Here is a 13,690-nt window from a genome sequence, read left to right as displayed (position 1 = left end):
ACACGCGCGTGTGTATCGTATCATCAGGGATGTATCAAGAATAATCTCTATTCAAAATTTTCTGCAATTTATCAGCTTAATTTACATCTATTTATTTATATATCAATTGATTTATACTAAATGATTCATACCAATTTATATATTAATATTAACATTTATAAATATAATAATTTCGACTTGCATGTCAATTTAAATATTTATATGAAATTATGTAAAATTTTGCCAAGTGTTTAAAAAAAATGAAAAGAGTGAGTCATTTAACTCTTGAATTCTAATCATAATTTTTAATAAAATTATTCAATTTATATATGTATTTAATTATTAAATTATAATTACTAAATTTATATACAAAATGTACTTAATTATAAAATTATAATTATAATTTGATGAAAAAATACATATATTCTTCGATAAGAAATTCACAAGAGACCTCCTAAATTGCACATTGAACAAATGATATATGTATAAAAGAGCCATAGTTTGTCACGTGCTCAGATACGGTTTAAATAACCGCGCCTTTAATTTTCCCGCGCTCGACACGTCCCTGACGTGCCGCTCTTTCATCACCGCGCATACGCACACAACTTCAGGCAGGTTCGCTCGCGCGCAGCGCCCTCGCGCACATACACCCATTTCCGCGCGTGCGCGCCTCGTTCCGCGTTTCGCCGTCGTATCGCTCCGAAAAAGATGGCCGCCACGAAAGCGTACGGTGGTGATGTTGACGTTGTCGTTCGCACCGAGGTCGCGTCACGTCCTCGCGCAGCGTGAAAACCTAAAACGTGCGTGCGTGCGTGGGTCCGCGTGCGCCGTCCGGACCGTCTTGTTCGTTCATCGAGCATCGTCGCGGGCGACGAACAGAGATCGACGCGAGTGCAAAGGTGGTGTCTGATTCCGATCCGAGTCGAGTATGTGCGGTTTCAGATCCCTGCCGACCGGATATCTCGTCCTCGTAGCTGTGCCCGAGTAGCGCCCGACGACGAAGAAACGCCGAGGAGTCGCGAGAGTGAAGGGACGAGGGACGAAAAAGTGTCAGTGAGAGCGAGCGAGAAATATATATATATATATATACATATATATATATACATATATATATATATATATATGTATATATAGTGAAAGAGTGAGAGGGGGAGTTACGAAAACTCGAACGTGTCCATCGTGAAGTGAGCCGCGAGAACATCGGATACACGTTTTTACGTCACGGAAACGTCACTTTGCCGGCGAGGAGGAATCAAGTGCGGTGGAAATAAGGAGGCATCGTTGGAAGGTCGCGCGTGGAAAAAATCCGGCGAGAGAGACAGAGACAGAGAGAGAGAGAGAGAGGTCTCGCGTCGCGCCTCGTCTCGTCATCGCGAGTGGTGCGTGATCTCTTCCACGCGAGTGAAACAAATGCGTGCGCGTGTCACGACGAGAGGAAGACCGCCAGCGCTGTGCGTCGCCTTCGCGTCGTCGTGCCATCTTAGCGTCGCGCTAGCAGCAACGAGCAATCGTCGTCACCGCGAGCTTTTATTACGCGCGGCGACCCGAGCCAGCTCCGAGGGACGGCCATATTAATCCGTCATCATCGTCATCGTCATCCTCGCCGATCCGGAGCCTCGTGACGGATAATATTCGACGACCAGTGCGTGCGTGCGTGCGTGCGTTTGTTTTTTTTTTTTTTTTCTTTTGGTTCCCTTCTTCTCTCGTCTCCGTGCTACTGCCTCCTTCGAAAGCCAGCGTCGCCGGATGACGGCTTGTGTACGTAGTGCGTGCGGCGCGGTACCTGGGTGTGCGACTCGCGACATAGTCTACGAGGTGCTGCCCGTGCCGCCTCATGTCTACGCATCGTCTTCATCGTCGCACGGACACAGCACAGCGGCTCGCCACCACCGTGTCTACCCCTACCTCCGGCAGCAGCAATATTACCCTTCCTAGGCCCTATGGTAGCCACACGGTGAGTACACACGTATACATGTTGTATATCTCGCTCGCTGCGCCGCTGCTTCTCTCATCACCCGGGCAGCACGAGTGGCCCCGCTTCGATATAACCTCTCTTTTTCCTCCTGGTGTCTTTATGCGTCCGCTGTCGTGCTCCTTCGGGGCACCGAATCAACGGATCTATTATTTACAAAAGGGATTTTCTTAGTTTTATATTGAAAAATTAAATATTACACAAAGCTAGCTTCTTCTTCAACAAAATATTACATTTTTATTTGGACATCCCGTATATGAATTTATACATGTAATAAGTGTCATACATTAGTCGAGGAATTAGGATCGTTCGTTGTAATCCGTCTTCCAGGTGCTCCTCAAGATTTATTATATTATTTATTATTTGTCTATATAGTGTCGTAATCTCGTATCCGTGAGAGCAAGTGACATTTATATTCTTAATTTGAAACAAAATAGCATCGAGCGTATTGAGATGTGACATAACCTTTTTTCTCACGCTGATGCTGATTATTACATATATTCACATTAATACAATATATTTTTTTCTCACGTTTGTAAATGTACAACGTTCATATTTATCAGTGTTATAATTAGATACATTTAAATTTCAAAAATAGAAGTTTTGATTTATTCATTTTTGTAGCTGTAAATTTAATACTGAATATTTGAATAATGTCACGATTAAACGATATTGAGATTTCGATTAATGCAAATTCTCTTCTTGCGTATGTCTATGGATAGAGCAGCATTTTGCGCTCGTTCATGTTGATTATGCACATTGAGATGTCTTGCAATGTAATCTCTTCTCTCTGTGCCTTGGACACACAGAGCTTTCATGTTTGTCAATGTTGATTAGACATATTGAAATGTCAGAGCATGTAATCTCTTCGTTGACATGTTTATGGTAATACAGAGATTCATGTTTAAATAGTATTATAATTTTTGTACACTGGATAGAATTAAATTTTCAGAGATCTCAATCTTTTACGCTTCCATGAATACACCGGAAAAAAAACTTTGTTAACTCGACTAACTAAATATTTTAACAAAATATTATTTTGTTATTCGAACTTATAAAAATGTTGAAATGTAACATTAAATCTAACAAAACGTATATTTGACTTAAATACTAATATATGTTTAATTAACAAAATATTAATTTAATTGAAAGGTCTAGTCGAGTTGACAATTTTTTTCAGTGTAGAATGGCAGTTAAAATACAACTTGTTAATTGTACATTGAAAATTCAGTTGACGTATATTTTTTTCTTCCGCAAACTCAAAAGTGTTCTTTATTTTAATTATAAATTATTAGATATTTATAAATTTTTTTTGCCTTTTTTCAAATTTAAATTAGTGATAGAATTTATTCAATGTCATGAAAGAAGCTATTAGTATTTACTTTGCTTTACAGGCAATGTAATGACTTACATTTTTTATATTTTTTATTTTTTATACTTTCTTATTTATATACGAGACATCTAAATCAGTAATTAGATTTGGAATAAATATAATAATCTTTTCATGTTGCATTTTACATTGCATTTTCATTGCTTACAGTGAAGCAATATTATAAAAAGCAACTATTGTAAATGCAATATGTATTTTTATCTCTTATGCCTTGCTATGTGTTTTATCTTAAAAAAGTGTTTTATTTTTGCACAATATGCTATTATCATGTATGAATTATTTATTAGACAAGTTGAACAAACTATTTTTGAACACATTGAATACACACAATACATTAAATTTATATTTATGTATATGGGATGTTTGAAAAAAGATTTTATTTTAAAATTATGTTTTGGAAATTGCTTTAGTTTTTTATTTGAATTATTTAAAATATATAAATAAAATTCAAGAACCATCAAGATCTTTAAATTTCACAAAAGAGTCAACAATTTATAAGTCAGAAAAAATCCAAGTATTTTTTAATTCATATATAACTATATGAATCAATATTTATAAATCCATAATTTTTTGTCTACTTTATTTAGTTATAATAATGTTAAGATAAAATTTTCTTTTAAATTAGTATATAAAAGAAAGAATTTTCTATTATTTACATATTTATAATATATATTTTTATTTTTATATATAAAAATAAATAAAATATCAAGTAAATTACAGAAAGCTATCTCCTTCATAAACAAAATATTACATTTTTCTTTGGACGTCCCGTATATGAATCGATGCCATATACATAATAAGTGTCATATTAGTCAAAAAATAAGCATTGTAGATCAAGATTGTGTGATATATTTCATAAACATGTCACATCATCGGTTGTTCGCCTACGCATATTTTTATTCTTTTTTTTTTTTTTTTTTTTTTTTTTCGACAACGCATAGGAAAGATTGCTCGACGATTAATCATTCCCCTTCCGACACCCCGGGCCTCTTTAATACCGTGCGTCCCACTGCACCATTTGCCCTTTTACTTTAATTCACGATGATGAGGGTGCGTTCCCTCTAGCTCATTGTTTTTGACTTCGCATCGTTTTTGCGTCGCGGTATAAACTTTACGGTTAATATATAATTAAATACAATTAACACAAAAATAAAAATAATAAAAATATAATTATACCAAAATATAAAAAAACAATGCAAATATTAATTTTTTTTTTTCAGAATTCATCCAAGTTAAACGTTTTTTTTTTTTTTTTTTTTTTTTTTTTTTTTTTTTTTTTCTAAATGCAGATCTCTTCTTTACCAAGTTACATTTTTTGCGATACATTATTTAATTATTTAGGACTTTAGGGAATGCATTAATTATGATGGTTTCACATATTATACGACTTACTCTATCAAAACGATAAATCTAAGAGAACAAAGAAAACTTTTATTTCGTTTGTGTGGCATTAACTATCTCGCCGTGTATTTTAATCCCACGGCTGCGCCGCTCTGGCAATTAGGAAGAATTACTCGGGAACCGGCGTTTCGCTGTAAATACCTGCAACAGCGCGTTGTTTTAATATAGCGTGAACATACATGCAGCGCGCGGAGAGTGGCGGAAATAAAACGCATGGCATTAATTTATTGAAACGCGATGTTTGCTATTGATTCTGTTATTGTCGCCAGTCATTGCGCGCGATGGGCGATTGTTCATATGTATATAGACGAGCAATTATGTTTTCTCTGCGTGAGAAAACGTAAGCAAAATGAATGGCGCTTTTCGCGTATTTTTAAATCTCGTGCATCCTTCGAATAAACATGACAAAAATATGATTTTTACAGATTCGATAAACGAGAATAATAATTCTCTATTTTCGATATATAAGTGAATATAAATTAATAGTAATATGCACAATATAAGGAAAGAAAACATACAGACTGAATTTCTTATATACATATGAATGAATCTTCGATATCTATAGATATATGAATGTAAAAAGTACTACGAAACAAAGGATGCTTTATTTAATTCCTCCGGGAATTTTCACTAGCAAACTGCTTTTCTTTCAAATCAGCAATTCAATTAAACACTATCGAAATTTAAAAGATTCACAATTGAGGCATTATTACGCTATCAATTGAAATGAACTGATAAATTAATCATACAGCAGTAATATTTATGACTAAAACATGAGGATATATTAAAATGAAATTGTGCGGCCGGTTGAATTCATGTCGGTTGGATAGCGACGTTTAAGGCAATATAATATTCGGTCCGAGAGCAATTATTGGGATCGTAGATTAAACGGCATTAATAGAGAACGTGCAGCGGTAGCAAAGGCGCGCATTGTTTCTGTATCCCTAATTACGTCACATGACCCGCATCGGGGTCATGTACCGCGGTCGGAGACGTTTTTCGAAATATAGGAATGCCTCTATTCTCGGAGTCTTTTGCATCCGATACACGATACAATATAATTATATTACTACACTGAACAAAAAAACTGGTTAACTCGACTAAACCTTTCAACTAAACATTTTGTTAATTGAACATATAAAAATATTTAAATTAAATGTAACAGATTAAATCTAACAAAACGTATATTATATTTGACTTTCAATTGGCAAAATAATGCAAAGTAATTTAGTTGAAAGGTTTAGTCAAGTTAACAAGTTTTTTTTTTTCAGAGTAACAAAAAGTCTGTTCGATCGCACATTATTCGCACATATTGCTCCTCTCTTTCTCTCTCCGAAAATAAACTTGTTTAAATACAGAAATGCAATTAATGAGAAATGAACAGGTTTAATTTCTATGATCTATCCAGTAGTTATAAATTACTCATTATAAGAAAGAAAAAAAAATTCTACAGGATGTCTTAATCGATGAGAAATGAAGACATCATCTTTAATCGCTGTGAAATTTAAACTAAATTTTTGTTATCAAAATATTTTAATTATTTATTTGGAATAATAATTAAGACGGTACAATTAAATTTGTGTGGATTACGATATTTTGTAGCGTACAATCATCTATACTCACAGAGTAAATACTATATAGTTAAAGTAGCTTATGTAATTGAGCGAAAATAACATTGAGGATTATGCAGATTGTTGAGGATTATTGCTTGAATTTATTGGAAACTGCGCGGTGCCTATAAATATAACTGCTATATATTGATATTTTATTACGACGCTGGTTGTTTTTATACGGGGACGCGTGATCTCACATTTATATGCATTACTGACTGATAATCAAAGAAAATTGATGGATAAATCCAGTGTGTAAACTCGGCCACGTTTTGCTTTATCTTATCATAATGCTTTAATCTCGTCGTATGATAATAGCATTACGCCACAATGATATGCAATTGCAACAATAACTTGTGAACTTTTTTATGGAATTAGAATCTGCATGAGCAATATTGTACACACATGCAACGCCATATATTCATTAATGTGCTTTACAATTAGAATTAAACTGCATTAAGTAGTTAAATGGGAGTGTAATTAATTTGTTCTTTTCAATGTTGTCTTTAAAAGGTGGATATAGAAAATAAAAATAGAGGATAAGGAAGATATTTAAATTGGTTTTGTATATAAAAATGTCAAAATTTGTATGCTTACGTGCGTGTGTATTAATTATATAATTCATTAACTCATAACATTTAATATAATATATCCGTTTGCATCCGATAAATATTTACGGTACCTAATACGAGTTAATTTTAACATCTGTCAAATAATAATTGTACATTATGCAACAACAACACACACTAGCGAGTGAACATAATATTCCCATACGATATTTCCATAACATTCTAACGTGGATTTCCACAGCCTGTAAAAGAGAACCGATATATTCACAGCGACAAACTATATATTGCATGCACAATGTGTATAATGCAATAATTTTGCAATGCTACGTTGCATAACGCATTGGATATCCGACATATAGAGCGCGAGAAAAGTGCTTCGCGAAATATTTCTGAAAAGAATTCCCGCAATTAAAACTGCAGTTATACCGCATGTGATTCATGATGAAAGAAATTTTATTATTCACCGCGGAGCAGGAAAAAGCCAATTTTTCTTGCGCCAATCTCCGTTTTGTTATTTTGGACATATAAAGGAAAATTCGAATATCGAATTTTCATTTTTCGAATTGTCGATATAAAATTTTCTCGACTCGAAAACAACATTAGTTAATTTTTAGCTGATGTTTTGTATCGTTAATGGAAAATTTAATTGCTTGTTTATTAGTCGGCGAGCACGTACGTGTAACATGAATGGTTGAATGATTATGTAACACATCTTGTGTGTGCTGGCTCATCGTGTTAGTCATAGGTTTACAAAAACCGTTAATGGGCTTTCCTCTACTTGGTCTCCGTCGAATGCACGTAACATGTTAAAATAGTACTTTATCACTTTCCATTAGAAAAGTTATTAACACCCGGGAATAGCGGCGCAATTTTTCACGACGTGAATGGGCGGTGTAATCGATCACTCCGAGATTTAAATTCGTTTCGCATCTTCTCTTTAAAAATGACACAGCTCAGAACATCGTGTTTTCTTCTGATTAATGCGTCTTATATTTAAGAAAAAGAATATACATATATATTAAATTTTTAACTTTTTGCTAGTGAAAAAAACAGTGTACTATTCTTCTTTTCAGAAATTTATTTTTAGGAAAATAAACGTGTAATTTTTTTTACCGTACTTTACATTCTCTATACAGGGACATATAAGGTGTCACGCCGAAAATATACAAGTAGATCTTGTTATTTGGAGATCATTTTTCCTCGGCAAAAATATTGAGGCATCGATAATTTTCGAGTTATAAGCGATTGAAAATAAAAAGTTTTTCGCAAACTAAGCCTTGTGGAAATAAAATATTAACAAAACCACATTTTCCAATTAATTTCAAGTAGAATTTATACTTTAATAAGAAATGACGCTCTCCCTTGATATTTTTGCTAAGGAAAAATCGTCTCCAAATAACGAGATTTACTTGTATATTTTTGGCGTGACGCTTTATGTCAGACACCCTGTATAATAATTTCTCTCTTCATACATGTTTTAATTTATGTTAAAATTGATTTATTCGACTTTTATTCGCCTTTTATTCCCATTACAATTTAAATTTTGATGAAATTTTTCGATCATTTCTCAAAGCATGCGTAATCTTGGTATCGAAAGGATGAGGTAATATGCGAATTTATGATAAAATGTTTTTCGAGAAAAGTTAAATTACGTATTTAACGGTTAAACACACCTGCGCACTGTTTACTTTTCTCGCAGTTTCGTCGCATACTGGCTCCTTATGGTTTACGTACTTGACGCTTCTTCTTCGCTCGCGTAACTCGAGAGTCTTCAAGAGAAGTTGTTTCTTGTTGCTTAGTAACACAATGTAGCGCATGATTCCATCTATGTCACTGGAATGCACCCGCGTAAAGTGCATCCGAGACGCATCGCGAATACGCATACTACTATGCTACAGTTTAATTATTCATAGTATAGCCGGCTTATTAAAGGAGTACAATGATAAAAGAGCTTTTTATATTATTTGCAGATGCTAGAAAACACTTTGATAAATGTATTTCATTATTTAATTATTTATGCTGAATCTTTATGAAAGAAATTCTTCATTTTCGATGAGTTTATATCTTGAAAAATTATATTAGTTAGACTCAATATTTCTAGTAACAAAAAATTGACTCAAGGAAAATTAGATTGTGCCCCCCGGAGCTTTTCGCACTTTTTGACAGAATTACACATAATTCACAATTTATAAAATTTGTAACACAAAGATAATCAATGGTACACTGAAAAAAAATTGTTGACTTGACTAAACCTTTCAACTAAATTACTACTTTGTTAATTGAACATATATTAGTATTTAAGTCAAATATATACGTTTTGTTAGATTTAATATGTTACGTTTAATTTAAATATTTTTCTACGTTTAATTAACAAAATAATATTTAAAAAAAAGTAAGACTCTTCTCTCGACCGTACTGGCAAATATTATTTATTAAATCACAACGGTTCGACCCTTCTTTGAGTCCTTATCAAGTAATTTGTGAAAATAAAAATAAAATTATAATTTTAAGATGTCAAGAACGAACATAGTGTCGGTTTGACAACACGTCAAGACTCTTAGACGAGTTATGAGAGACTGAAAATAATATTTAGTTGAAAGGTTTAGTCAAGTTTACCAATTTTTTTCAGTTATATGCTGTATTGGAATAAAAATATAAGACATGTATAAAGGAATACGTAAACATCCGCACTAAAGATTGCGGACTGCTTTAAGAGGGATGTTTCTCGGGCACGTTTCTTAGCAATCAATAGTGCGAGATACGCGATTAGTTACACGAGAGGCTTTCGCACGCTTAGCTTCGTAAATACGGACTATATTTGTATGTGTATGTGTATCGCGATACACGTGGTATCGTACGTGTACATGCATAATCGGTGAGACGGTGTGTTAAAATGAGAGAGAGAGAGAGAGAGAGGCAGATCGTTGCTATCTCATCTCAGCGAATGACATCCGACTCTTGAACCGCACAAATTCTCTTATCTAAGCACGAGATGAATTTTCGTGCCTCGAGACACGGAAATGTCTACGTGTTATTAATAAGAAGGTAGAATTGCGTCGTCATTCGGAGAACTTTGTCCGAACTGTAATCTCGCTAGATATTCTCGTGTCTCTTCTACTCTTCTCGGTATTTTAACAATCTAGTCCGATAATTTGCATTTAATATAAACGAAATTTTGTTATTTTTTTTTAACGTGCAACATCTCTTGCGAAATCTTTTTTAATATATTAAAAAGCTGGTAGAAGAGAGAAATTTATGTTATACAATAGGATAGGAGTACAAACAAATGTCTCTCATAATTATATAAACAAATATAAAATATAAAAATTCTGTGTAATGCTAAACTGTACACGTGAACATAAATTTTCAGACTAATTTAATAAAATATATAAAAAATTCGCGGACGTCAAAACAAGAATTATATTGCAAAAACTTATACTAGCTTCTTAAATTACTGTCACGAGTCTAAGTATAAAGAAGGATAATAATATTACTTCTATAAAAACATGCTTGCCATTGAGACTTTCTTCTTGCGACCAGGAAAACGTCAATATAATAAAAGAGTTTTTACTCGATCAATCTTCGATCTCGAGTTTCTCGAGAATGTTCGACAACCGTTGATGTACCTCTTCCCAAGTATGCAATTCCACGGAAGATTCATCCACCAGAAGTTTCTGCGCGCACATAAGTAACAGACTTTCCGAGCTCGGAAATATCAGACGCGAGATATTTTGCTGGGGTGTCTAAAAAGTATATATTTGATTTCTCGTACAACTCGAAATCGATATTTTTTTTCCTTTCCATAGTTTTACTTTTCTTCAAAATTACTTGTCTCTATACACTTCATATTTTGTCACTACATAAATATATATATAATATTATTATTTTAATATATTTATAATATATCTAAATTATTGCGCATCCAAAAAGATTTGCGCGATATTTAAAAAAAGAGAAGTGTAAAGTTATTACACGAATAATTTTTTATCCGATAATCAATTGGAAATGAGGAAAACTTTTAGGCATTATGGTGAATGAAATCGAATCTAATTAGCAAGCTATCAAATATTATAACTCTGAAGAAGTTTTAGATAAGCTTCAAAATTATCAACGCAGAATGAAAGGATTAATCAGAATTGGCAGCTCGTGTACTTGGAAAGTTTCACTAAATTTTCGAGTTTCTGGAGAAAATAAGATCCATTTTCCGTAAATTTCATCAGATGTTTATATAATATCGTTAATCTCTCTACTGTCATAAAATAGAGATCGTCGATGTAATGCAATTAGTAAAATGTCATGTGTGTCTTGGACATAATCAAACCACAATATATGCGAAACATGTTAATGTCTGACATTGACATTCACGCTCGTTTACGTTCTCGTCAAAGATTGTTTTAACATGTTCACAAGATATATACATATATACGTGATATATATGTATCTTCAATAATCGCAGCAATGACTTTCTTTATTATAGAATAAAATACGGATTCTATACAAATTTGATTATAAGAATTCATAATTCGTTATTATATAAATGTAATATTTTACGCAAAAAACATTATGTGGAAAAATATCTGATATATTGAATTTTATTTAAAAACTATGATTTATATTATATTTATATGATTCGTTATTTGAAAGCAAGCTAATATGGTTTAAAAAATTCTTATCGAAGAGAATTTGTGAAAGTTAAAAATCACATTTGTTATTGAAGTGAATTTGAAAGTTAAAAATTACATTTATTTACAATTGAATCAAATGCAATTGCACTTCAAGCGTGATTGTAACATTCTACAGGTTGTTTATATAAATATTTTACATTTATATATAACGAAAAAAATTATTTTGTTTACTCACGAATGAAATTTCTGGTCAGCAGCAAAAGCTGAAAAAAATTTTTTTTAATATTTCTACTAATATAATTATTATAATCTATTATTTTATAAAGCAATGAAAATAAATGATTGCAAATTTATAATGTACAACAATATTGTATATATTGAAACTAGGTTTGCTTAACATTTAAAATTTTTTGTTAAGATTTTCATTCAAATAAATACAGAATTGAGATAATTTTCAATGATGCTCATGACAGTGTTCTAAATAACATAAAGAAAGAAGGGGAAATAAAATTTCCATGAAACATATATACTTTCGCTAAATTGACTTCCGTACGCATCGTTTTTGTCGACGCGCAAAATCGCAGATACTTCTCAGTCTGATTACTTCCGACAGAACTGCTTCTCGCGCATTTTTACCTTCGTGATTTTTCATCGACTGCCAATTTCATTTATTTTTCAATCTTGTTTCGTCGACGCGCTCGTTTTACAGTGCTTTACAGCGACTCCTCTCTTCGAACGCGGCTTCTTGACGGAAATGCAATTTTATTTTCATACAGATACACTTCTCTTCATTAAATTATTTACGTAACTGTATATAAATATACAATTTTGAACAAAATTGAAATCGAGTGCTGAATCAAGCTTGAATTACTATTCGTTAAAAGTATATTTTCTGCCGCTGATAAAAAGAGAATTTAAATAAGATTTTATTTAATTTGTTTTATTTTATACTCGAGCAATTTTCTCTTATTGTTAGTATAATTCTGACTTATTTTTAATACGATACAATTTTAGTTGATATTGTTTTAATTATTTAATGACAATATTATACTTTCGAAGCTATCTAATCATGAAGATTTAATGCTGTGGCTAATGTTTAATTTTTTATTGTAATTAACGCGCGCTGCTAGTAATCGTTTTCATATGCTTTGCATAATTTGCACATTTGTTGGAACATTGTACACACAAATACACATGCAATTGATGCAAACAATTATGCATTTCGAAAATGTTTTGCGTTATTAAATTTGCGTGAGAGATTTTCAATAAAATCAATAGCTACAAAAATTGGGCAAAAATGCTACACTGAAAAAAATTTGTTAACTTGACTAAATCTTTCAACTAAATATTATTTTGTTAATTAAACATAAATTAAATGTAACATATTAAATCTAACAAAACGTATATTTGACTTTAATACTAATATATGTTCAATTATATAACAAAATAGTAATTTAGTTGAAAGGTTTAGTCAAGTTAACAAATTTTTTTCAGCGTAGTGAATATATGTATATTTGGATGAACCAAATATTTCTTTTAAACAAAATTTTTTGAAAATTTTTTGAAATCATAAATTCTCACAAATATAAAAAAACTCAATTGACAGCATAATCTGGAACTGGTAATTGTGCTTTTTTTTCGTCTGTAAGAATCTTTGTTCTTATTTTACACTCATATACACGCATATTCATACTTTTTCAATACACCAAAATCACTCTTATTACTTTAATAAAAGGATGTATACTATAAAAAATAATGAGATACGACATCCGCTGTTTGTTAAATAATATATTAATATTACATTATAGAATAATATATCAAAATATATTTATATTTTTGATAGGATATTTTTGTATAATAATAATACTTTATAGTAAAAAAGAATATTTGTGTTATATATAAAAACATTTTTATTTTATTAAATCTGCCGATGCACATTCATTATTTGCTGTACTTTAATTTGCATTTATTTTGATCACTATCAATTTATTTAATTGTATTTATTAATTTAAGGGGAATTCTATTCTAAAAATATCATTGCAACGTATTATTTTATTAATTAATTTTTCGTTACGAGGAAACAAAAACTTTTTTTAAATATCATTTTCAATGTAAATTGTTTTAAAAATATTTTCAAATATTTT

The 13,690-nt window shown here is 31.8% G+C and overlaps 1 protein-coding gene across 1 annotated transcript in view; it reads left to right on the top strand.

The window, feature by feature from the left end:
• Positions 1–688: 688 nt before the first annotated feature.
• The window catches only part of LOC114945203 (uncharacterized), a 71,149-nt gene continuing 58,147 nt past the window's right edge, over positions 689–13,690 (top strand). The window contains exons 1-2 of the mRNA XM_029321310.2: positions 689–1,028; positions 1,114–1,933. Coding sequence (XP_029177143.2) covers positions 1,814–1,933 — 120 coding nt within the window. The 5' untranslated portion in view covers positions 689–1,028; positions 1,114–1,813. The remainder of the gene's footprint in view (positions 1,029–1,113; positions 1,934–13,690) is intronic.

This window comes from Nylanderia fulva, unplaced genomic scaffold, assembly GCF_048542155.1.
Source record: "Nylanderia fulva isolate GAGA-0341 unplaced genomic scaffold, ASM4854215v1 Scaffold2, whole genome shotgun sequence".
NCBI classification, from domain to species: Eukaryota; Metazoa; Arthropoda; class Insecta; order Hymenoptera; family Formicidae; genus Nylanderia; species Nylanderia fulva.
The sequence above is the reverse complement of the archived record's forward strand: the minus strand, read 5'-3'. Positions and strand labels throughout refer to the sequence as shown.